At 39.0% G+C, this 27,005-nt stretch overlaps 3 protein-coding genes and 1 pseudogene across 4 annotated transcripts; 2 read left to right on the top strand and 2 right to left on the bottom strand.

The window, feature by feature from the left end:
* Window positions 1–294: 294 nt before the first annotated feature.
* LOC140952387 (solute carrier organic anion transporter family member 4A1-like) lies at window positions 295–26,877 on the top strand. Of its 2 annotated transcripts, none has more exons than XM_073401817.1 (9): window positions 295–411; window positions 14,836–15,027; window positions 16,233–16,597; window positions 18,329–18,731; window positions 19,564–19,744; window positions 22,031–22,175; window positions 22,745–22,923; window positions 24,398–24,612; window positions 25,415–26,877. In XM_073401817.1, the coding sequence occupies exons 2-9, from the start codon at window positions 14,838–14,840 to the stop codon at window positions 25,564–25,566; spliced, it is 1,830 nt and encodes a 609-aa protein (XP_073257918.1). In that variant the 5' UTR covers window positions 295–411; window positions 14,836–14,837; the 3' UTR covers window positions 25,567–26,877. The 2 variants fall into 2 exon arrangements, with proteins under 2 accessions (XP_073257918.1, XP_073257912.1); XM_073401811.1 differs by lacking the exon at window positions 295–411 and adding an exon at window positions 14,099–14,304.
* On the top strand, window positions 1,737–5,742 carry LOC140952377 (uncharacterized; annotated as a pseudogene).
* On the bottom strand, window positions 3,221–5,470 carry LOC140952367 (uncharacterized). Its single transcript, XM_073401791.1, has one exon. The coding sequence runs from the start codon at window positions 4,597–4,599 to the stop codon at window positions 3,652–3,654; it is 948 nt and encodes a 315-aa protein (XP_073257892.1). The 5' UTR covers window positions 4,600–5,470; the 3' UTR covers window positions 3,221–3,651.
* On the bottom strand, window positions 5,759–7,422 carry LOC140952358 (uncharacterized). Its single transcript, XM_073401782.1, has 2 exons — window positions 6,431–7,422; window positions 5,759–6,231 (listed from the first exon to the last, which is right to left on the bottom strand). The coding sequence occupies exons 1-2, from the start codon at window positions 7,290–7,292 to the stop codon at window positions 5,759–5,761; spliced, it is 1,335 nt and encodes a 444-aa protein (XP_073257883.1). The 5' UTR covers window positions 7,293–7,422.
* Window positions 26,878–27,005: the final 128 nt, after the last annotated feature.

Raw genomic sequence — 27,005 nt, 5'->3', positions numbered from 1 at the left:
CTATAGCTAAAGTCGTGTCACTGTTCCCAGCGTGGCCGAAAATGAGTTAACCCGATACATCGTGATTGTCTCTTCCAGCCCCATTCAGAAGAAATTTGCCAACTGTTCTATTGCCAAAGTTCTTTGATAGAGCTGTTTACCAATTATCAAGACCCAATCAAAGCTTTTTGCCAACAATCAGAAGTAGGTGACAAAGATGCAGTCCATTACCCGGCAAGAAATTAGTAAATGTTAACGCTTCATCCTGTCCATAGAAAAACTCGCCCCTAGTACTCCTCAGTTATTGAGTCACGTATCGCTGACTGCATGACGCGATCGATTTTTGGCAGCTCCGTGCACAAATCGTAACCTAACCTTAGTTAGGTCTTGCATTATCAGCGAGTTCTATCTGCAATATTGAACTTCAACAAGGTAAGTAATATCTTTTATTAAACTGCTGCAAGCGTTTTATTGGAATCAGCATTCATCTTCAATAGATCGTGATTGTAAAGCGAGATTGTCAACTGCGCGGCGTCTGAAAGCGGAAATCTTAAATTTTCTTCAATTCCACGTCGTGGAAAATCTTCGGTATATTTCGTTTTGCTTCACCAAAACTGCTTCCTTCATGCTACGATTTCTGTTACGATGATCTATAAACGTAAGATACTATAGTATACATAGAATTTGCCTTGCACTCGAACAGAGGAATCTTTTGTTTGGGAATTGAGCTGTCAAACGAACTGAAATTGTACTTATGGAAATGAGCGCTGGATTTGGGAACCATTACAATTTTATGCTGGTTATCTTAAAGAAAGAAAATCATGATTAAAAAAAATATTTTCACGAAAGTATGTTTGTCTGCAATGCCGGTCGTCTGCTATATATATATCCTATAAAATTTGCAAGTCATTGTTTGTTTTGTTCTGCAATCATGATGCGGTCACACGTAATGTCACGCCTTAGTTTTTGAGAACTTATAACCAGTCACAATGAAAATCATAGAAGAAAAAGTCAAAATGGACTGCTCTCAAGAGTAGATGGTTTTTAGGAGGGCAAAAGTTATCATCAAAACCCCAAAATCGCCGAATGCCCCGATTCACGGTGCCACCTGTGAACCGTGACGTGTTAGACAAAAGGTACCATTGTTGCTTCATTTGGTGAATGTAATTTGTGTGGTATTCTTGATTTAAGACAAATCGCATTGTTTACGGTATTGAGTATGCTGTGGTTCAGTAGCATCCTCGGTTCAATTTTGCATTTTCTTTAATGCGGTATGCCACTCCTATATGAACTTAATAAAGATTTGAACCGAGGGTAAAACTGAATCACAAAATATAACTTTTTATCAGTTTAGAGAAGGTCGGTAAAACACGGTTATAAGATGGACTACGTAATAGAATCCCCACCGTTAAATGCTTCTCTCTCTGTTTTAAACGCTTTCAGAGAGGAGAAGCCTTTTTTCCCACTCTGTCTTTACCCTGGGTTGCAGAGACTTCTCACGCAGGGTTTCCGGTTTCTATTTTTAGTGACCCGCGCGAAGAGCTTTGCCGCTCGTGGGAATTGTTTGTGCTCTTCCACCGTTCTGCGCCTTCCCCCGTCGCGCATGTCGGGCGCTCCTCGCTCGCTTGGCGCTTGCCTTCGCTCGCCTGAAAAGCGCCCAAATAGCGTCTTTCGCAGACTTTAGTCGTGGCCGACCCTGAAAAATCTCCGCACGCGAGAAAAAACCTCTGGTACCCAGGGTACTGTTCCTTCATTGCCTGATTTCATACCGTGGGAGCCTGGCACTAGTTATCGGTTTTGCCGGACGGAAGTGCACTTCAGTTTGATGGCGTAGAGATGGCGACTTACACGAAAACTTGGCATTGGAATTGTGCCAGTTCTTTGTGTACGAATAATTACAGAACTAAAGGAATAACGTACTACACTTTGCCCAGCGATCCTGAGCTTCAAAAAGGATATAGGAAAGTTCTTATGAACGAAAATATTAACTGGAGAAAACATGTTATATGCAGCGCTCACTGGAGCTCGGGGAAACGAGAGAACAAGAATCAATTGCCAGACATAATTTGTACAAAAGAATATGCTGCTAATCTGGAAAAAGAGTACTCCCAAAAACCATCTAGGGAATTGAAAAGGAAAATTGACTGTACAAAAACGGTTCTTACTTCGTCGAATGCCAATACCGTGAGGAGTACTCCTAGGAAACCCCCGAAAGACAGGAGTAAAACTCCCGTACCGCGTGTTAAAAAGCGACGGGTTTCAGCTGCGAACGTAGAAAAAGAAAATCAGAAGCTTAAAAGTCAAGTGGAAAGTTTGACGAGAGAACTAAATGGAAAAAAAGCTTTGATTGAAGATTTACAGCAACAGCTGTCAAAGACTCAAACAGAACTTGAAAAAAATGCTGCGAACAACAGTCAGCAACTCAATGCAATGAAGAAAGCACTCGAAGGCCAAACTTTTAGTTATGAAGCACTTATGAGATACCCAGATAGAATTTACTATATGACAGGATTATCACTTTCCGAATTAGATTGTCTATATGAATGTTTGGAGCCTTTCTTGCACACAATTGTTTATCCTGATTGTAACAATGACGACTCGTCCTATCTTAGAAAGCTGGACACAAAGACAGAACTTATCAGTTTCTTGACAATTTGTAGACATGCATTGGACCTTGGTGTTATTGCATGGATGACTGGTTCAAGTATATCAACTATGAGTAGAATTTTTGTAGGATGGTGTGTATTCCTGAGCACCATTTTTGAGTCTATTGACCTGACCCCAATACCTGGATTTTTGAATGACTATATGCCAAAATGTTTTATGGAGTCAGGATATGGTGATACTGCTCTCATAGGGGATGCAACTGAAATTTGGATCTCCCAATCAGAGAACTTTGATATTAATAATATTACATTCTCGAACTACAAGAACCACACCACAGGGAAGATATGTTTGTGGACCCTTCCTCCTGGTTTTTTACTCAAATGTACTGATGCATTTCCTGGCGGCATTAGTGATGCTGACATAACAGAGCAATCATGTGTGCTAGATACAGTCACAAAAGGGAAGACAGTTATGACTGACAAGGGCTTTAATATCACAGATATTTGTCATGAGAATTAGGAAATGGTAAACGTGCAGCGTGCAACCATGGAGTTATGGATGCACGCGGGAGGTTGCTAAGCAAGAAAGAAGCGTTCTTGAGTGCTTAGCAAACCTCCCAAGTGCATCCATAACTCCATGGTTGCACAGCTGCAACGTTTACCATTTCTTTTATAACATAGAGAATTAACAGCTTCCATTTCGGATAGAAATATTTATTTAATACTTGACTCCAGAGCCACTTACATGAAGTTAGAAACATACCCGCAATCGCGCGAAAATTTTCATTCAAAAAATGACAAAGCTACACCTTGGCCGTGTTTGTCGATCTCGGACAAAAAATACAATCATACAAACTGCTCAGCAAACAAAGAAAGCTATCGGTAAGGACCTTATGGGCTCAAACAATTAGTTAAATTATGAGTGGTTTTCCGACGAATTAAAGACGAACTGCACGTTTTGAATGCTGCAATCTTTAAAAAATGGAGTCACTTCTCTTGCAATATTGGAAGGAGCAGAATTTCCTTCTTGTTGTGAAGGACAGCTAACACGGACTGTGGATTGCACTTAGGAAGAAGATCTTGCGTATGAAGCTTCAGTGACTGCTAGCGCCCTTGACAGCACATCACTGCAATTTTGAAGCTGAGAAATCGACGGCCGCGAGTTGTAATGTGCCAAGGATTGCTCATTTCGATGGCCTGAAATTGACATGATGTGTCGATTAGGGACTCCAGCATTGGACCACAGGGTTATGGCTGTTGCTCGTATGCTGTGGTTTGTGTATATGGTTGAGAGCCCTGCCACTTCGCTGATTTTCTTCATCATGTTGGCGAGGGTGTTAACGCCCAAAGGCCTTTGCTCGAACCACACGATGTCTTCAGGTCTAACATTTGACTTCGGATACTGGAAAAGCGCACTGCACTTCGGGTTGATCTTTTCAAGATAGAGCTTAAGCGCCTTGTAGCCATCGTTGCTTTCGGCTGATTCGTACATTCTAGCTTCTTTCTCGTTACTGGAAGAGTCATGGACACCACCTGGATGGTTCTTCGAAGCTTCGTCATGGGCCATGGTTACAAATTTACGCCCGGCTGCATCGGTTGCAAACTTGAAGCTGTTAGTGGTGAGAGCTCTTTGCCCTTCCCGGCCTCTTCGGCAGAAGAAAAGGACAATATGGAACCATACATTTCTAAGAAGAGAAAGCGGGGAAGAAAGAGAAAAAACGCCACTGGTTTTTAGCTGTTTGAGATGCCCTTCTTCAATTGCAGGTTTGTGGGTCACATTTTCCTTTCCATTTCTTCTCAAATTGATTAGTTGGGCGTCTAACATCTGGTTTGACCGCATAAATCTGGGATCACTTGCTAACTGGAGCCCTTTGTTGTATGGAGGAGCGTTTAGATATCTTTCAATGGCATGTCTGAATCCAAGCAAGGTGGATTTACTGTATGGCTCCCCTTTTTGTGTTCGTGCTTCGGCATAAAATCGTCTCAGATTCTGGTCCAGCTGGCCAGTCGTCATGTTTCCAATCGGTGTTTGTATTGTTTTCTCTGAACACCAAGCTGAAATTCAACATGTAAGCGACTTTAAAAAACAGTATTCTTTTTTTAAACGAATCTAAAAGAACAGAAGACTGAAAATGTGGAATAAATATAAGCCGTATGTCATTGTTTGTGCATCGAGTAGTCACTCGGTGAAGCAATTTTTACAGTTTAGTTTAATGAGCGAGCAATTTTTTGCTGTTATAACCTGTCAATTTTATGATAAAAACATTAAATTCAATCTTAAAAAGACAATCGTCGTTTTCCTTTTTTTGCAACAAGAATTTAAATAAAAAAGTGTTACTTTTCTTAGCCTCAATTCATGCAGCCGATAAAAGTTAATGCACGAGTTTTGCTCGCTGACATTTAAATGGCTTTCGACGGGAGAAAATTAGTTTTCACTTCTAGCTTTACCATTTACCAATTAAGTTGTATGTCACAAAATTGCTGGAAAACATTGTGGAATTGTTACTGTAGATGGCTTACCTCGAAAAGTTGAAACAGACCAGTTTGTTGTTTTTTTGGTCTTCTCTGAATGTCTTTGTTCAACAATATGGTTCAACTCCCGCTCGCTCAAATTTGCAAATCTCTTAGCGGACTTAGACGGAGGTTCACCGAACAAGTTAAGGTCGAAATTTGGTAGTTCAACGTCGTCATGTCGAGAAGAGGCGGTAGATGTTTCCATGATTTTAGCGACAGAATAAGCTTTAAGATAAAAACTGGCGATATCGAGGAGAAAAAAAAAGATTTCCGCAAAAAAAGTAAACAAACTGACGTCAGCGTGCAACCCACTGGCAAATGGATCAGGCGTATTAGCCAATCAGAGAGCGCGATTTCTTTCAGCTATGTTATAAAGGCCTGTTACACAATAGACCTCCAATGAAATTTTCTCATCAATACGATGAGACTGAGGTAGTAAAGAACTTTGACATTGCAACATTGAGGATCTACATTGAAAACTACATAGGAAGAATCAGAGATTGGCAAATTCTAAGCAAAACATGGCCAAGCTCAAGAATTGATTTACTTGGTTGCTGTTTCCAAATATTTGCACATATTGTTAATATGTTAAAAAAACCAGTTGGGCCAAAATAAAACAACTACAACTAGTTCCAAAAAACTCTGTTGATATTACATGACTATGTTTTAACAAAGACTACCTTCTTTATATGCTTTGTCATTTGGTTTACCCACTTACGGAATTGACGTAATGTGTCAAAGCTAGGGACAGTATTTAATAAGTTCTTTCCAAGTTCAGAGAGATGGTTATTCTCTTCATAATCCCACTTACTTACAATTTTGTGATGTAAAATATGATCAGTTATTTCTTTTAAGACATCTATAAGCAGGTCATTTCTGGGTATGAAAAATATATTTGAACTTTTCTTTTCAGGGTGATAAGATTGCAAAAATACAAGATTTGCTCCTGCACAAGACATCTGAAAATTTGCTTGAATAATATGTGAGCCTGTGATTTTGTCTAATGGGGCTTCAGAGTTTTCTGCTCTTGTCTTGACCTCAACGAGAAATGCTTCTGAAATACCATCAGGACTTGCTCCATAGTTTGTGTCTGATGGATGTCTGAAAAACCCACAACTTGAGACTGGGACACCTGTAGAAAAAAATAGAAATCAATACATGATTACTCAAACTTACATTAATTTTTTTGTTTACATTTATATTCATGTAAGTGTATTCCTATTTGATTATGTTATGTACATGATTAACTGCATGATATGCTGGTAATATACTTATTTGCTAAGTTTCAGAGTATTGTGTTACTGTTAACATTTTCGAATAAACTGACTTACCAGAGAGTTTCTGAAAGTGCTCTAAAGCTTCTTTTTCATAGTAGTTTCCTCTTTGAAAGTTTCTGTATTGCTTTGGTTTACATTTACTTTCATCTATCTTGTTTAGAATATAAAACCATGATGAATCAAACTCTTTGTTTCCATGAAAACCCAGGAGTGATGGTAGTTTACTTGCTGTTATTACCCCCGTCCTCAGGTTAAGCCAATCAGAAGTGCCTTGTTGAACATCAATGTATCTTGCACTTGTAGTTAGTCTGACTTCTTTAAGCTGAGGGACCTTAACAGCTATAATCTCATCTTTAGAGTTTGTAAGCAATTCTAACAACTCTTGAGTTTTATCTGCACAAAATATTTGCTCTTGACATTCTGAAGTAGGCTGTCCCACTGTGCAATCATCTTGGTTAGAGTTGTTAGAATTGGCTATCAATGAAGAGTGCCATTTATCCTCACACTCAGAAGGTGTTTTGGAGTTTTGTTCCAGGTTTGCTGGAGGATTTAGTTTTGTGTAGTCATGTTCATTTTGAATAACTCTGTTCAGATAAGCATTTTTGTAAGACAAATGGTGATACAATCCTGAGTGTCTTATTTTAAATTTCTCTAGAGTTTTAAGAAAATGATTTGATAAATTGATTCTGCATTTAGACAGGCCATCTACTACTTGAGAGCTCATGGAGGAAATATCTCGTTTCAGCCAGTCACTGTTTTCATCACTTACATCTCTAGCTACAACTTTCTTCTTTGTTCTTTGATTTACATGTCTTGCTGATTTGGCATTTCTAAAATATTTGAGTCTGATATGAGCAGCAGCCTTCAAGTTAGCTTTTACCTCTTTCCCTTTCTTTACATTTGGTCGATGCCACATTTGAAGCTTCTCTGTACAGGTCAAAGACAAAAACAGCTTTTTATGTGTTGTGAAGTGTTCTAACTGTAGCAGTATAACGATAACATGACAACAGAGACCACACTTCCCGACAGCACATTCGCAAAAACCTTTCTTGGGAACATTGTCAATGAACAAGACAGTTGCAGTTCGTGTAACTTCAGAAGAAAAGCTTTTTAATATGCTTGACTTGACAAATAACTGGCTACCATTTTTGAAAACCTTGATGGTTTTCATTCGTCTTGAAGAAAACATTCGATGAGCTTTGCGAAATTGTGCTATCATTCCCTGTCGCTTATTAGACTGATATGTCTTGATAACGTCTTTTGAAATCTTGGGAAAGAGAGAAGTATTGCATTTCCATCCAGCTTTTGGTGGTGGGATCTCCTGTCTCGATAGGGCTGTCGTAAAGCTGTACTTCACAGAGATGTTCTTCACTCTGTTGTCGAGCAAAGCCGGGTCATCTTTAAATGGTAGCAATCTTTGTAACAATTCACTTTTAGTCCCAGAAGCTTTAAGTTTAAGACTGTTACAAAGTTCTCCCAAGTTTTTTGTGTTGAGTGATTCAAGGCAATCATCATTTATGACTTTTTTTACTGCTGCAAAAGCCATTTTGGGCGAGTCTTCTTTCACATTTCCCGCCATCTTTTTTCACTTCCGTCCGGCAAAACTGATAACTAGTGCCAGGCTCCCACGGTATGAAATCAGGCAATTGAAGAACTCTTTCTTGTTTCGTTTTCCTTAGACTGAGAGCAGTCTCTTATTTGTCTTTTGAATTACAGTGGATCGAGAGCACGCATGAGGGGCGAGCGGCGAAGCCGCGAGGAACGAGGGCTGAAGCCCGAGGAAAGAATAAATCTCTCCCCTTTTTTTTCCCATTAATTAGCATAATTTTTCTTTTACTCGCCGCGCGCGGCTCTGAGGAAAAAACGACGACCGCTCGCGGTCTGTGTTTTCTTGAGATAGTGCAATTATAAATCAGAATTCACATTCATCTACTTTCTAACATCTTTATCTTTTCGCGCATTTTAAAAAACGCCACACTGTTTACCTCCGTTTTCCAAAGCACACAGCTTGTAATATATTCCAACGTTGATGCTCGATACCGATAAAAGCTTATATATAGTTGTAATAACAGACTTTTTCAAGGTCCTTTCTTGTTTTTTTTCTGCAATCCCCAATAACGACAAGATGTCCTTGACTGTTTCTGAGCTATTCTGCTACTGCTCACTGCTCGGCGAAGTCGTTTTGCGTTGTATAAATAAAACAAGATCGGTGAATATTGAGCGCAGCTATAAAAATCGGCGTTATGACACTGCTTTCAAGCTCAGTTTAAGGCACAGTTACTCAGCATTATTAGAAGTATCAGAACACAGACATAAAAATATCGCAAGTTGTACAGATTTGGAAAGACTGGGAAAACTGAGAGTTGGAAAGAGGACTCAATCAAATATAGCTTACTAAAATAAATGTTGAGCTTTATTTATCTTACGTAAGCCATTGGTATTAAAGTACTTACACACTTTATAAATATTAGCCGAAAATGCAATCGACCTTGGTTACGGTAAATAGCAACTTAAAGTGGGAACGTAAGCATCCATTGAATTAAAGTTCGGAACTTAAAATATTAATGAGCACTCTTTCACCGCCAAGATTGCTTAATCGCTTTCCCCGCTCTCTACAATTTATTTCGAAGTAGTTTCTGTGCCGATTTAGTGCTTTGAAACAAAGTTAGGGGAAGTGGTAGAAGAGTTTTTCACACGGGTAACTGGTTGACAAATTCATTAAGGCACAATGGCGCTATTAGCAGGCCCAGGTAAGCTATAGTTATTAATATCATTCTTTCAATGAGAAGAACTGCCGAACTTAACGTTTATGAATGGTCCCTTAAAGTTAAGCCAGAAGAAGCTTACAGCGCTCTGAACAAGTTTGAATTGAACGGTTACATTGGATTAGAGTTTATCATTATTAATTGAAAGGACACCGACTGCTTTGAACAGAGACGAAGACATCGGAGTAACCTATATAGGAATACACTGCTCAGTTGCTTTTATTTGAATCAGTCCCGGGTGGAATTGGGGTTTTTGTCCACAGATTTGAAAACGTAGAACTCTGAATCTCCTTGTGACGTACGGCTTAATATTAGTACCTTATAGAGACGTATTGCTTAACAGAATTTCATTCAGTTAAATAGCCACACTTCAGGATTTCAATCAAAGGATAAAAGTGAAAACCTCTTTTTACAACATAGTAAACAGCGCCACACGAAAGCATTGCTCAGAAGCTCTTATTTAAAATGTAGAAATTAAGGATTTCATCTGCTGCTTGTATCAAATGACTAAAACATCCTCATGTAAAACCTATTGAATAGTGCCATAGGAACGTACTGCTCAGAGAAGCAGTCTCCGGCCTTTGTCTCATACCTAAGTTAAAGACCATGTGCATAAGATCTATTTTATTGTAATTCATTGTATTTTCTGAGTGGGGTAATTATTACTTTTATTGCTTCGGACGAACGTGATTGATTAACGAAGGTGGTTGATTCTGCGAATATTGCTCGTTGAAAAATATGCGGCCCTCGACTTAAGTGCCTTTAACAAAGAAGTGTTAAGTAAATATTCAATATTAACAAATTAGTTTTGAGTTTCCAAATAAATAGATTTTCTGAAAGTAGTTGGGGCAAGTGGAATGCAAGAAGGCAGGTAATCGGATCGAAGCAATCGTTTCAATTATTTTCCCTTCAAAGAGGCCCTCATACGCTTTAGAGGGAGGAAGGGAATCGGAACAGGCGACCAAGATTATCATTCAATTCTCGGGAAAGGAATATACGTCCCTCTGGTGTCACCTTTTCGTTACAGACTGGGTTCTCTTACTTCCAGTAATACAAACAACTCTGTAATGCGGGTGCTAGGCTGTTTATACCTTTAGTACTACAATTATCAAGCCTAGATTATAATCCACTGGGTTTAAGACTAGCACTGGTTTTTATGCAAAGTATACCAGTCTTGTCAGAAACTTGGCAACACGGGAGAATTATCAGGTGGCATTTTTTCGATATAGCCGTCTGGGCAAAGAAAAAATTAGATCAATATTGGGGTAAAAGTAAAATTTCCGCTTATATTTTGTATACCGTGGAATTTTACTTTTCATCATATTTGTTGTTGTTGTTGTACTTTCAACTAAAAGGAGCTCTCGGGGGAGTGTTGCATTTTTAAAACGAAACGCAGAAAAACATATCGAGAAAACTTCGTGAAAGACTGAGTAGATTTTATTAAAAAAGGCAAAGCAAGTGAAGCTAAGAATTCCTTTTTTATATATAAGAACGCTAAAACAATGGAAGTTCATGTGATAGACAGTTCGAGTTATCTGTGATCAATTCTTCATTTAAGTCTAGCAAACAGTATTTTGGATCGCGGATTTGTCCGGCGACGTGTCGTTATGACGTCTGAAGTGCTCAAACGCGCTCTGACTGGAAATCGTTTAGTTGCAAAACATCCTTAACCACCTCATAGAATTACTTGCAATTTTCACTCAAATTAATTGGATTGAATTTTACCTCATTTGAGCACGCTTTAAAACGTTTTAGGTGAAAAAACGCTATTATATAATATAAACATCTCTACAACACTCGCCAACCGTTTGTGGAAAGAACGGAAACGGATATAAACCCTTATGAAACTACAGGAGCCTACAACCTACAAAGCTTATAAAGTTATGTAACAGATGCGGTGCAATTTAAAGATTTAAAGTAGCCCTGCGCGCCGCTTTTGTTAGTCGAAGGTAGACATAACACTTTTTATTAAACGTATTTAATTTTACGGTGACCAAACTTGCAAGCTTGGTCAGTCGACAAACAATACATGTCTTCCGAACTTATCCTTGGACGGTGTTCTAACCTATCTTTAACTTCTACTACATTGATTTTAAAAATGTGTAAAAAATACTCTGTAAAAGTACAATATCTGACAATGTGACCTTCACCGCTTCTCAAACACACTCAGAACCACAACATACTGTACGTGTTGAAATAAAATGGTCTGTACTGAGAGATTCAAGCTCAACCAGGTAGTGAAATGAATTCCCCACGAAGTCGTTTCAAGCTAGACAAAAATAGCACAGATCATCGACGCGCGATAGTAAAAACTGCAACGAATAATTGTAATTGAATGAGTGAATACGGACGATACTGCTCTCCCAAAATTCTTAATCATTCGAGATTATGCCAATATTGTACGAGATGCAGGGTACTTCATATTTAATCGTAATTATACCTTCATGAACGACAATCTTTTTCAGTCTTATTTTCGATGAGAAAAAAAAAATATATATATATATATAAATATATACAGATATCCCAATTTCATCCTCTGAGCAGATATGATGTGATATTATTTTTCTTATTCATTTAGATCCATTTATTTTTAAAGAAATTTGCCCAATTTATCTTTCTGGCGTGTGATAAACGTTTTAATGGAACACTGAATGCAAAATATTAAAATTGAAGTGTTTCGATATAGTTTTACAGAGGCCATACCGATATTTTTCAATCGCTTTAAAAATGATTTTATCCTTGTCTGATCGCTATAAAATTTTCCCCAATGATTGACTATAGATTGAAATTTGTTAAAATATAGGTTTTAGTAAAATCGATATTACTATGACAACAATAAACAGAAAACTTTGAAATTGATAAACGCCTAATTTTGCGCGATCTAGACCAGCTACTGAAAATACAACACTAGGAATTGTGTTTAGCAAATACCTCCGTAAGTAGTAAAAAATTCTGTATGTTTGAATTCGACTAAAACGAAAATATCTTTCAAACCTTGAATTTTCAATAACCGTGATAGATTATTTAATAAATACGTTATAAATGACTTAAATTATTCTTAAGTAGCGTCAGAATGCTGCTTAATACCATATTTCGATGCTAGGAAATTTTGGTGTATTTTTGCGATCTTAAAAACTAACTCTTGTTCTCACCACCTGTCTAAGTGCAACTTCATTCAAAATTTGGACTTTTAGCGCTTTTTTGTATATCTCCGAAACGACTCGAATGAATTTTTGAAAAATCTCTTCACATAATTTTCATAATGTATATAATAATGTCTGAAACTTTCATCAAGATTGATTTACTGCTACACCTTGAAACTTCAAGACAAACCTATCGTACGAACCGGTCAAAAATCTGTGCTACAACATTCACTGTTTTGACGTTATGCTAATTTTTTTCCAAATTAATGCGGACAATACATATATCCATGACTAGTACATTTCAGTGTGAGTATTGTCAATGTTTTACATTCAAAAGATGCGTTTAACTCAAACTAAAATGTACTAGTCATGGAGGTATGTATAGTGCGCATTATTTTGGAAAAATTAGCGTAACGTCAAAACAGTGAATGTTGTAACGCAGATTTTTGACAGGTTCGTAGGATAGGTTTGTCTTGAAATTTCAAGATGCTGCAGTGAATCAATCTCAATGAAAGTTTCAGACCTTATTATATACATTATGAAGATTATGTGAAGAGATTTTTAAAAAAAATTCGTTGGAGTCGTTTCAGAGATATACAAAAGAGCGCTAAAAGTCCAAATTTTGAATGAAGTTGCACTTATACAGTTGGTGAGAAAACGGGTTAGTTTTCAAGATTGCAAGAACGAAAATACACCAAAATTTCCTAGCATCGAAATATGATATTAAGCATCATTCTGACGCTACTTAAGAATAATATGAGTCATTTATAACGTTTTTATCAAATAATCTATCACGGCTATTGAAAGTTTAAGGTTTGAAATATATTTTCGTTTTAGTCGAATTCAAACAGACAGAATTTTTTACTTCTTACGGAGATTGTTTGCTAAACACCAAGCTGGTCTAGGTCACACAAAATTCGGCGTTTATCAATTTTTATTCATTGTTGTCATAGTAATATCGATTTTACTTAAAACTACATTTTCACAAATTTCAATCCATAGCCAATTACTGGTGAGAATTTTATTGCGATCGGACAAGGAAAAACCACTTTTAAGGCGATTGAAAAATATCGGTATGGCTCTGAAAAACTCTATCGAAACACCTTTAAGAATTCAAATTTCATTTGATCATGTGAAAGTAGAAGAAGTACTGCCGAAGCCGATTTTGTATGAAAGTAAAATGAAGAATTTCCTTCAAACTTAACTGAGAAAATTGATTCAATCCATATTGATTATTTCAATAAAGGGTTTAGCACTCAGTCGTAATTTTGTGCTTCGAGATTTTTACCAGATGGGTAATGATCACACACACGTGTGTGGGATGAACTTCCTAGAATGATTACCTTTCAGATGGCGGACTTTCTTATTTTTAATCTAAGAGATTGTATACCCCATTTACAATGCACACACGTATTGATAACTTGTATCATGTGGATATTCTACTTCGGATAAATATACTCTACAGTCAGTACCAAAAAGTATGAATGTTAATTGAAGCTCACAAGGTGGTCATCTATGACTGGCCGCCATTTTGACGTTAAAAAGATGTGTGATTTATACTGTAAGGGCAGTGTAAAAAATATGTGCTATGGTATGTTTTTTCGTTTTAAGATAGACCACTGACTATTGTTGAAAACTCCTCGAACATTTGTGACAGAAATTGAACGAGCGATGAAAATAAAAGTGCTTCATAGATGACGTACACATACGCCCTCGTTATTCTGTTTCAGTCGTTCAGGCCTATGACCCTGGTTGTCATGACGTTTTTACTGCGTCGTTTAGTTAGCAATCAGACGGTTTAAATATCTAGTAAAACGCGAGGCTTTTTTGTAGATGAGCGAAGAAGACGCGGAGACAAAGGGCGATGCAGGTGAAGAAACTGCCCCTTTGCACATGGAAGCCAAAGACAGCAAAGAAGACCTTCGGTATGGCTGGAGAAATGTCAGGCCGCAGTGTTTGCAAGTCCTTAACAGTCCCAAATTCTTCGTGTTTGCTTTGGCAACGTTTGGTTTTGTTCAAGGTAACTAACGGAACTGTAAAGTTTGTTGGTGAAAATGATTTTTAAATCATTTCGCATGTATATAAGGATGACGTTATTTCTTGACTGATTTTGTGGCGCCGAGTGAAAAGTCAGTAAAAGCTGGCTTATCAGTGAAGTAAAATATAATCGCAAAACCTGTAGGACGACAGAGGAGTTTTAAAAATGTCGAAATCAAAATCACTTCATATAGGCCCCTCTTATCTTTGAAAACGGAGATTTCCTATTTTTCTCCGTTGTAGCCTGAATTCCTTCCTTGCGTAAACGGCGTTTCCGGGCACCAAAAACGCAGGTTTTCGATAACGGCCCCCAGAGTGGTGTTTTTTTTTTTTGCTTTTAGGTGTGAAAAGACGAAAACGGAGGTTTTGAATACGATGATGCCATACATCTTATCTAACTAGCATTACGTATGCTCTGTGAGGGATGCTATCGCATTTCGATCGTTTTAAATTTATCATTAGTTTTTTCATATAGACGGGCGAAAACTGTTCAAATTGTTTTTGGCGTTTGTAGGCATGTGTGTCAGTGGTTTTACCAATCTCTACCTGCTGACCTTGGAAAAAAGGTTTCAACTTACCAGCACTGAAGTTGGATTTGTGGCGGCGTCCAATGATATCGCGGGAATTGTGTTAACAGCTCTGGTCAGCTTTTATGGTACATATGGAAACAAGCCCAGGTGGCTTGGGTACGGCTGCGCTATAACAGGTAAACTATTCAAACTCAATTCACTAAACTGTAATCAGCATTTCAGTTGCGGAGATAGTGCTTCTAAAGCTAATTTTGTCATTATAGTTAAGTACGCTTGTCCTTGCATTTTCAATTTTGCAATCTTACGGTTGTAGGGAAAAAAGCACCTTTTCAGTCTATGGGTTTATACCATTGATACTATATTCTCAAACTCATTAATTATTCATGCAGTCAAAAGCCAATAAATGACGTGCATTTGGGTCAGGTAAATGAATCTTGATACCTAATGAAACACTAGCTAAAACACCACCAGGCTTTGAGATGAAACACGTTTTTCATCTGAGGTCAAACACTTGCATTTTAATGAGACGTTTTATTGATTAAGACAACTCAAGGATACAATGCAACATGTTGTGCAATACCAGAGGAAACATATCACTCTGCATAATTTCTTACTGTTTCATTTTGAGAACATGTAAGAAACTCAGGCTTCATGCTTCATCACTGGTTCCTTTAAATGCCTCAATGAAGCACTTTCCCTCGTTTTTGACATATTACGTCAAACCTTAGGTACCTTTGAGTTGTTGTTTAGTGAATTCCTAGAGAAAGCGGGAGAGGTTGTGAGTACCATACTCTCTACCCAGGTGAAGCCAGCCCGGGGGAGACTCTCATATGAAAGGGGCGGGGATACTTGTCGTCTCGCTTAGGGGTGTAAATTTCGGATTTTGGTCTGTCTTAGGGTGTTCTGGGCAAAACGCCATCATGTTTAGCCGTAAAGGTCTCTTTTAGGGTTGCACGCGAAGGTATATTAACAAATTTCTCATTTTCAATTCGTTTTATGTACACGATTCATGTAATCAAAGTTTAAAACGGTCTCTTTTAGGGGTCAAAAAAGGGTTGGGCCACGCCCAGATTGGTCTCCTTTAGGGGTTTAATTCAAAATTTCCGACGAGCATCCCCGCCCCTTTCATATGGAAGTTCCCCCGGGGAAGCTGGTTAGCATGAATTTGATAATAATTCACCATCCCTTTCAAAAACAAAATGAGTATCATACTCTCTACCTATTGTCCACCAAACACAATTTAGTTTCTGTAGATACTGAGACTATCAGTACAAATAGAAAGAAAAATCTTAAAAAATAAATGCTGAGATGGATATTGAATAATAAAATTTATAGATATTTAGACTATCACTATCTCTTTACGCCTCATTTTTTGTCGCAGGTCTCGGATGTCTAATATTTGTTCTTCCACAAGCTCTAGTTGGTCGTTACGAGCCTCTGTTAAACTCAAACGGATTCGGTAATGGAGAGCTTTGTCAGCTGAGCGTTAATGGTACCTCAGAATTCTGCTTTTCTAATTATGGTGGTCGATGGTATTACATATTCATCTTTTTCTTGGCACAGTTACTTATGGGTGGTGGAACAACTCCGCTGTACACTCTTGGGCCAGCGTACATCGATGAAAATGTCCATCCAAAATCGTCACCAATCTACCTGGCGGTGTTTTTCGCCTCTAGCTTGTTGGGGCCTGGTTTGGGATTCATATCTGGTGGCTCCCTGTTGAAGATCTACGTGGATGTGACTCAGGTAACTCGGTTTGTAGGTATTTTCGAACAAAGAATAAGTAGGAAAAGAATCTATAATGTAAGAGTCTAGTATTAAGCTAAAAATAGGTGTTTTTGAGAGCCAGACACTTTTCTTCAAAAAACTTTTATTTTATAACATCTTCTTTATTGTCCGGCCTGCCTTACCCGCTCAAGTTGAAAACATTAGTATAGGAGAGATGTACGATAATACCTACAACTTTTGACGTAACAGACGAAATCTTTTGATGTGAACCTTGAATTGCTTGAAATCAACCTCGCAACCAAAAAATCCCTTTATGCTATGTTATCCTTGTAAATTCCCTTTCTCTCTGTACATAAAATGTTGCATCCAGGGAAAATTTACTTCCAACCGAGGACAAAGTCATTTCTCTGTTGGAATTGCCTTGGAACCTCTATTCAGGGGACACCCTGGGACTAGGTCAAGTGTCCCCTGAATAGAGGTGTCCCCTATCCTGATTTTCAGACGATTATTTCGAGTGGTTTTTCTCACTGAGGGAGTAAAAACGACTCAAAGTAATCGTCTGAAATTCATGCTAGGTGTCCCCTAAATGGAGGTTGGGCTGGGCTTTGTTAATAGTTAACCAACAAATAAAATCTTTTTCTTTTATTCTGCCTCGGTATTAGCCTGCGAATAGCAGACGTTCGCAGGCTACCTCGGTATCTGCTGCGGTCATAATTTGAAGCAGTAGATAATGCCGTGACTTAATTATCTCTGCGATGTTGTGTATTGAATTCGATTCCCACAAGTTTAGCAAATCGATTTTAATGAGAGTTGTTCATGTTTTAAAAGCTATAACCATTTTGACTGGTGAACAATGAAACTTATCAACCCTTTTTGTGGTAAGTCACTTTTCGAGTACTAAAGTGTCTCCTGGAAGGAGGTTAAAACCAGGTTCCAGAAAAAGTGTCCCTTTTCCCCTGAATAGAGGTGTCTCTTCAACAGAGGTAACAAATATAAAGATTATGTGAACATTTTTCAGGGACCAAATTTTGTGTCCCCTGGATGGAGGTGTCCCTTGAATAGACGTATCCCAAAGGAGAAGTTCCACTGTACTTCTTTGCAGCTGGGAAAAAACGTATTGCATTGTCATAGTCTTAGGACAACATCGAGATATTGTGGTATCGTGAATACCGGAGGTTTTTTTTCTTGCATGCAGCGGGATGCTTTCGTGTCGATCGCCTCCTTGAGGGCGTCAATTAAGATCCGTGAAAGATCCTCACTAAATCTTCAAGGATCTTGAAGGATCTTTACAAAGATCTCTTTAACCCTGAAGAATCCTCTTACATTCTTAAAGATCTTGAAGGATCCTAGCTAGGTTCTAAAAGATCCTTGAGAATGTGATTTAAAGATCCTTCTAAGGATCTTCGCTAAATTTTCAAGGATCTTAAAGGATCTTTACAAAGATCTTTGCAAGGATTTTTAAAAAGATATTTGAAGGATCCTCATCATTTCCTCGAGGATCTTCAAGGGATCGTTTGGAGATCCTTATCCTTCAAGATCTTTGCAGATCTTTGACGATCCTCAAAGATCCTGAAGGATCCTGTGAAGATTTTCACCAGGGAAAGACACGAGCGGTCACAACTTTTACCGAAACCCGAATAACCGCACATGAAAAGTGGCTCTGGCACCCAGGGTAAAGAACACCCGGGGTAAAACTAAGCCCAGTAAGAATGGCTGATAAAATTCTTTTGCCTGATTATTTTCCTTTAGCCTGAAGGATCAAACCTTACTCCTGATGATCCCCAGTGGATAGGAGCTTGGTGGATCGGCTTTCTGTTCGGGGGCTTTATACTTCTTCTCATGACCGGACTTCTGCTAGGATTTCCCCGAGAGCTACCGGGTGCAAAACGCATGCGCGAAGAAGCAGCCAAGGAGGGACAAATTCCAAAAAAAGACGAAAGACTTCAAGGGAACATTAAGGACATTTTGCCGGCTACGCTTCAACTACTGAAGGCGCCTGTTTTTATTTTTAATTCCTTGGGAATAACTTCCAGTTCACTGTTTGGTGCTGGGATAGCTTCGTTCTTGCCCAAGATTCTCCAGCTTAAATATGGACTCAGTCCATTCATAACAGGAGCTGTCATTGGGACGATCTTAGTACCAGGAACAGTAGGTAGTTATCTCGGATTAACTTAGCTTTCTGGGAAACTGCCCACCTACCCCTCCCCTAAGCCAACATTTTGCCCTAAGTGAGAAGTAAGTGATGAGAAGGAACTGATAATGTTGGCTTAGGGGAGGGAAAGGTGGGCAGTTTCCGAAAAAACTTAAATTGATCCGTTATCTCAAGTTATTTGCTTGACGACTTGTCTTCCTTTGCAGTGTCTTAAAAGTAGAAAATAAAACTTAATTTGTCCACCCCCACTGAAAGTTCGTTACCGCATGCATATGGAATCTGGATATTCAGATTCCTATGATCTTTGTACTGCCAAAGTTATGATTTGATTGGTATTGTTTAAGACCCTCTGATGTGAAAAAATATAATAATTGTCCAGTTTAACTTGGAATTAGTCTATTAATCTGCCTAATCTATAAGTATGTCTTTGGCTTTTCATTATAACCAGCAAAAATTGGGCCAGCAAAGGTTTTTCGAGAACGGATCATACATTGTCATCTCCTTGAGAGAGTAGCTCAGGGTTCCTGGTCAGATGAGAAAAGATCAGCTGAGCATACTCAGTTTTTATATCAGCCCAGCTTCGACCCAAAATTGTGAAATTCACCGGAACATAGCGCCATTAATTACTTGTATGCCGTTTTGCCAAGAATGATTCTATTCTCTAGGCACTGAGACTTACAGTTCCACCAAGTGATCTCTTGGTTCCCACGCAGACGTTCTTAGGGTTTCGTCACGCGTTCCTTCCCTGATTGCGTGACGCGTGAGGAGCGAAAAGAACGTCTGTGTGGGAGGCTTCACAAAAATGATTTTTCCGTCTTTGTCTCATCTATAGGTGGTATCTTTTTGGGTGGATTTATCGTCCGGAAATTTGACCTGAAGAAGTCGTTAAAGATGGCTGCCAGGTTTTGCGTCATCTGTCAAGTCTTCACCATCATAGGATCTGGTGCATGGTTTATTCCTGGATGTGGCACCCCGGATTTAGCTGGACTATTAGTTCCGTATAATGGTGGCAGGTGAGAGGCCATTATATTCTTGTACTACTCTTTATCATCTCTATTATTGGTACTTAATTTCGCTGGTCTTTAATTTTGCGTTTTTCGCGATTGTAAAAATAGAGAAATTTTTTTACTTAAAGACCTGCGAAAAAATTCTTGCGAAATCAAGAGAGGATAAAGGGGACAGAGAAGGCATCCCCCATACACACCCTATTCCATAGGTAATTCGTCTCGAGTTATTTTTAGAATCGGGATAAAGTTACCTCGCGCGCTACGTGGATGTTTCATGGAGGTTTCGCATGACTAAACGCCGTGCAAAACATGTCGGGCGAAAGGCAATGAAAACGTAAAGAGATCCAGAGCATTTCTCAATATTGAAGCGAAATGAGTCCGCGCTCACCTGGGAAAAGAGTATCGCTAGACTCTTTGACAACCCGTGAAATCAGTTTAACTCGAAGTTGTCGTAATGTCAGTGCTTTAATAAAATGTGAAATTTCGCCGGTCTATTGAAACCGGTCGTTTGTACAATAAAGCAAGTAGGACGCCAAGTGTTATTTTTGTTGAATAATAAGAGACTTATAAAAGAATAAATATCAAACTAGAAATTGCTCTCTTAAAACTGTAAATTATAAATGATCCTGAGAGAATATTCAGCGTGTTAAGGATTTCCCTGCTGTACTGTTAGCCCTATACAAGAGAGGAAAGACGATTCTTTTTAAATTTCCATTTCGCTGACACCGCTTTAGCAGAAATCTCTCTTTAGTCGTTTTCGTCGACAAAACGAATAGCAATATCGCTCTCCGAGTCTTCCGCATTTTTTTCTGCGTCAATTCGTGAAGGACGGGTGGCTCTGAGCGGGGGTCATCCACGCGGAACACATTCGCGCTATGTGATTGGCTGTTGTCTAATCCCCCTTGGGATCTGTGTGTCTTAAAAATAACTCGAGACGAATTACCTATGGAATAGGGTGTGTATGGGCGATGCCTTCTCTGTCCCCTTTATCCTGGAGAAATATAATACCTATATAGAAAATTCAAATCACAGAAAATCAATTGCCAAGGGATGGAAGAAGGCGGGCATTAGTGAAGTAATTAATGGTTCCAAGGAACTGTCACCTGAAGATCCATTCGTAAATTTGCAATGACAAGATCATGTTTAGAAACAATGCCGCCAACTACGTACTGAGATAATGCGTATCCACGTTGTAATACAATTAAAAGTTATTTATATATATATATATATGCGTTTTGCTTCGTACAGTTTATCTACAGTAAAAAATGAAGTTGTGAACGGTTGAATTATGAAATTTAATGCCGTTTGTTCATATTTGCCTATTGAAATTGCGAACATGAAAACATGAAAATCCCGCGAAATACGGACTTAAAAGTACCATTAAGGTATTTATTTGATGACACAACGTGCACAAGTGAGTAGCTACGTAAAGAAATCATTAGTCACTTACTCGTACACAAACGTTTGATTTGCTGCGTCCCTTTGCGGAAATTTACACTTGTCGGCTTGTCCCCAAATCAGCCATTTTTGTCAGTCTTCTAAACTATTTAATCTTAAGGAAAAAAATTTTACCTCCCATACGTGTTCTTTCTTCATGTACTGCTGCTTACCGATACACCATTTCCCTCTTGTTGGCTGACCTTTTGCATTGCGCTTGCAAGAAGGGAAGAAAGTTAGAATTTCGTAAAAAGACACTTTCCTCGTATGTCCTTGAAAAGGAAATAATGGAATAGCAACTGTTAAAAGGTTCAGCTTTATCGAAAAGGTTTTTTCGTTTTAGTTGAAGAGCTTGCATTCTTCAACGGTATGTCTGATTGGTTGATTCTCTGAATCAAAAAACCACGTCCAGCCAAAAAAAGGTACCAGTTTCTTACGTCGTCCATAGACATTTCTACTTCTTTCAAAAAATCACAAACATTCGTTTTGATTAATAACTGATCGATTTAAACACATTATAAATACTTAAGGGATCATCCCGATAAGTGCGTCTCAACGAGATAATTTGAATTCATAAATGTACATAACTTGCACATGTTGCAGTTGTTCTTACTTTTTTTTTTATGCCGCAGCTCATTTAACCTCTGCTCTCTGGCCTTTTATATAGTCCTAGGTACTCTCTTTCATTTGTAACATCCCTGTTTCGTTCATTTAAGGAAATAAACCCCCATGCAGGGATTTGGGTGGGAGGTTGTCGAAGGGAATGTTAACGTGAGATGGCCGCCGTGATGGAGAGACAGTTTGTAAACGGGATTTTGTGGAATTCAGTGCACTAACAGCCTAGGTATCTTTCAGCTCCCTGGGGGACAATGGGATGACAGCCCCGTGCAACGTGAACTGTAGCTGCTCGCTAGCCACTATAAACCCCGTGTGTGGAGAGGATAACTTGGCTTATTTCTCGCCCTGTCACGCTGGATGCAAGGTCTCCCAAGATGAAAAGGTAATAGAAAAAAAAATACCTCCTTTGTTTAGTAAAACTAAACTGCAAAAAACCTCTGACCATGCTCACTGTCTTGTTCGGGTCTTGTGTGAGTGCCCGCCTTATGCGCGCTACAGGTCTAAGAGAAGAATGGCATGGAAGACGTAGCTATTTACTCCTACCCTTTTCCCATTCTTACGATTTGCCGATTTGTAACTTACGATCTTTCCCTTCATATACGAATACGAAATTGGAGAGATACTCAATGGCCCATCAAAACAGCTTGACAAAATACCTTATTTTGAATTCAAAATACTTTTCCACTCGTATTTATCTGGAAAAATGTTAGGGAGGTATTTTCCCCTCCCCTAATTCAATGTTGGTTTGCGAATTCGCGAAAGTGCCATAGCCTTGGTCAACCCTGATCAGACGCAAAAAAAACATTGATTAGGGGCGGACGTGGGAGGGGGCACAGCTGTGCTGTCTAGGCGTAAAAGTGTAGTTTTCTCAAGAGTTTTGTCCAAGATTGTCACCTATGATAAGGCTGAGCTAACTAACTTGCCTTCTGGTTTGATTTCTTTCTTTCATAGTCTTTCAAAAACTGCACTTGCATTTACCCACAAGGCAACGTAAGCGAAGGCTCAGCGGTGAAAGGGTATTGTGAGAAGAGGTCTGGATGCACGACGTACATAGCATTTATCCTGCTTCTCATTTTAGTTCTGTTTTCGGTGTTTATCACCGCCATATCCAACAAGACGGTTGTGCTTAGGTAGGTTATAATATACTCAAATATTAAATACATGAATTTTATGGACGATTTGTATAGATGTTTGATAAAAAAAATAACAACAACAATAATAACTTAATTTGTTGAACAGATATAATTACATGAAATTGGGGGAACTAGGAAACCCTTACGGGCTTTTACAAGTTTCACCTATTATTTATTAGCAGGGGCGTACCTGCCCATAGACCCGTAGGTCTACACTGAATTTTCGGTTTGATCACTCCCCTGACCGCTTGTAATAAATTATACGTTGTTGGGGTGAACTAAAAAGCTTAAGAGCTCAAAGTGTTGGTGAGGTTAGTGCGTACTAGTCATGAGTGCAATTTTCAGGATACTGTGCAAATGAAAGTCAGCTAGGCCTACAACTAGTCGAAAAGCTGGCTACGCCCCTGATTATATTTTCTTATCAGGTCTGGACGCCATATGCAGCATAACCTAACTATAATTAATTAGTTTAATACTTACTTATTTTCTTCCCACAAGGAGATACAAAGTCGACAACAGTGTTCCAAACAAATACTTCAATTATCAAACGTAACAGATTGAAAACGCCCTGCTGGTGAGCGGTGAACTAGTTGGCTATTTACGTGTCTAGCTATAGAGCGAAACTTGGGGCTTCCCTGTGAGGTCCCGGAGGTCCACTATCTCATTTTTGCGTTTGCTGTGCACGCATTGCGTGCCGCTCTCAAAAACCGTGATACCCAATACAGTCAAACCTCCTTGTGGGAAGAAAATAAGTAAGTATTAAAATAATTAATTATAGTTAGATTATGCTGCATATGGCGTCCAGACCTGATGTAAGAAAATATAATCAGGGGCGTAGCCAGCTTTTCGACTAGTTTTAGGCCTAGCTGACTTTCATTTGCACAGTATCCTGTGTGTGCGAGCACCTTCCACAAGTGACTACCTATTCAAAAGACCAAAATTTTCCCAGGCAAGCGCTATAATTAGAACCTCTTGTAAACGACCACCCCATAACCGGCCACGACCACTTTTTTATGGCGTGCACTAGTGCCACTAAATCTTCGGATTTTGGGTGGTCTCTTACGGGAGATTTCGGCTTTATACCTAAAAGCTGTAAATATAATGTAGCCAACCTCGAAACAAAATCAGTCGCAACGCATCAATTCTTGCTCTGTTTGCTCTAAGTTCGAACGTATCACTCGCCCGATGACGACTGTCATTTTTGAATAGTCTCAGTTATAGTTGTCATGGATAATTTTTTATACCGAGAATTTGTAGGATGGTAATAAGCAGTCAGTCACATTTGCGTGGTGAGGTAAGAGGTAGGATGTGGGGATGGAGGGGGAGCTGCGGGTATCCGCAATCGATAATCGAAAGATTTATTCATCTTGGAGTCATGATTTGCCATGATGGAGGTGACCACTTTCACGACATATTCACTTCACAAATAACCATACACATCTCTAACCTCAATGCACTCTTGATATTTCAGATGTGTACCGTATAATCAAAGAGCATACGCCCTCGGTTTCCAGTTCATATTACAGCGGTCTCTGGGATTCTTACCAGGTCCGATACTTTTTGGTGCCATATTCGATAGTTCATGTCTTTTGTGGGGGAGGAGCTGTGGTAAGAAAGGAAATTGTCAATTCTTCGACATGACGAAGTTGACGGACCGGCTTGGTTACGCTGGCTTTAGTTTTACAGGTTAGTTGTTTTCATGTACTTATCGGAGGAGAGAGAGAACATCCCTCCGCGCAGCTGCCTTTAATTTTCTTAAGCGGTCGGCGATTTTCACGCGTTCCTGGGTCGTTCCTGACTGCGAGAAGTCTCTCTTTTTCTCTCAGATTTAGTGATGGGAGTGGACACAAGCGCGAGTGTCGAGCGACGAAGCTGCAAGACGCGATAAACGAGGGCGGAAGCCCGAGAAGCCTCTTCTGTCTCATTCATCACTTTTTACTAGTATCAAGCATTTGGCTTCGTCAATTTCTTTTTCCCAGGTTAACGACAAACTTTACAGAAAAAGGAGCTACCTGTATTACTCAATTCGTTCTAGGCTTAATTTCCGCTGTTCTTTCGGGTGCGGTCTTGTGGGCTCATTTCCGCAACAGCGGCTCATTCTCTCGTGGCATGCGGCTGATCATCGAGCATAGATTCGCTTGGACCACCCTCGTACCCAGCGTCTTCGTTCCCCTTGACCAGCGATCGCCTTGACATGAAAAATTAACTTGTTATATTCTTGCTTGTCCGCTTTGCCGGGTTCACGCGGTTAGCCTAGGGGTTACATGGCAAATTTCCACTTAACCAGAAATCCTAGACAGTCAGGGGCTTCAACCGCGGGCACATAAATTTTGGTATTCTCTTTTACAAGGTAATACCATGTTTTAATGGTGGCATAGTCTAAAGGAAGTGTTTGAAACTTAAAAGGCAGCCTTTGAAGCCTCTAAGCCTCCAAGTAGTCCCTCTCTTCTCAATAACTGGTTATTCTTTTATGTTTACCTTCTTTCAGGCTTGTCTTTGATTTTCTACTTCTTGTCCTATTGGTTCTGTAAGCCAACCATTGAAGAAGAAGAGGAAAAACATCGACTTGAACAGCTGCCAAACAAAGAAGCAGCAGAGAATGATGACAACGCCAACGGGATGGATGAATCATCTATTTAAACAGCCAAATACAATATCCAAAAATCATTCATGAAAAAGAAATCTTTTTTAGAGGCAAAAACGCCATATTTTTTTATTCATTGTATGTTTTCTTTACAATTGAAGGCATCTGTGATTTCCTTCGTTTTAAAAGTAGGTAGGTATTAGGAAAGTTCTCTTATTTTAGATGTTTTTTAGAGCCTACGCCGATATTTTATTATGCTTTATTCAGCGGAGCAAGTTAAATGAAAGGCATATAGCTTACACCTGGGAATGAAAGATAAGCGCGCACGTCTACACTAATGCGTTTTCGTTTGATAACGCATACATTACGATTCGTTCAGTCGGGACCCCAATACTAAAACGCTGATCGTTTTCACCGAAAACGCATCGATTTGAATACGTTCTTGAAAGTGGATCAAAACAGAAACGCGTATACATATCGCATAAGTGAAGACGGTCGAAAACGGTCGAAAACGCATCAAAATGAAAACGATGAATTAAAAGATCGCAAGCGCATGTGTTCAACTTACGTCACAATGTGTAATTATCGTTTTCGAACGTTTTAGTGTGGAGAGTCGAAACCCCTTTAAAGCGGTAGTGTGGATCGAATAGATCCATGTGTAGACAGGGCCTGAGTATGAAAGAGAAACACGAGTAGTCTTTCACGATTATGAACGCCGCATTCATTGCTTTTCGTAAGCACTGAAAAAAGTAATTCCGTTATTTAACCTCAGCAGTATTTATAGCACGTATGCTAGTGGGGAGGAGCAAATGCCTGAAACAAATAATTCAAATTGAACTTAACAGGGTTAAGAATCCTAACTGGCCGGAGGCAAACCAGCTGGCTATTTACAAGCTTGGTCGAGGATTTGAACTCGGGACGTACCGTCCAGTGGTCAGGGCGGGACTTGATCTCGGAGCCTCCGAATTGCAAGTCCAGAGCTCTAACCGCTCAGCCACGCTACGTCCATAGAGGTTCTGAATTAAAAGTGGTTATCAATTTTGGATTCTATGTTTAAATCAATAAATAAATAATTCCATTATTTACCCTCGGCAGTATTTTAGCTCTAATGTTAACGGGACCGAGGAAATGACTGAAACAATATTATCTAAATCAATCATAATTGGGTTAAGAATCCCAACTGGCCAGAGGAAAACCAGCTAGCTGTTAAAAAGCGTCAGTGAAGCGTGGTCGAGGATTTGAACTTGAGACTACAGTTCCATGAACAAATCCAGCTAGCGGTAAATTTGTGAAATATTCAATGCTGAACTTTTTTATAACAGATATTTATCTTTGATAATAAAGAAATAATATTGATTTAAAGTAAACCACCAATGTCGACATGCAAAGCAAGAGGTGCTGAACTTGAAAATATGTTCTCTTCATTCTTGCTAAACATGTTTAACTGACCCTGAAGATAAACTGTATATTTATTTTGTTACAGCTCAATTTTATC

Source organism: Porites lutea, chromosome 1, assembly GCF_958299795.1.
Source record: "Porites lutea chromosome 1, jaPorLute2.1, whole genome shotgun sequence".
NCBI lineage: Eukaryota > Metazoa > Cnidaria > Anthozoa > Scleractinia > Poritidae > Porites > Porites lutea.
Note: the sequence above shows the minus strand (reverse complement) of the source record. Positions and strands in the feature narration are given on the sequence as shown.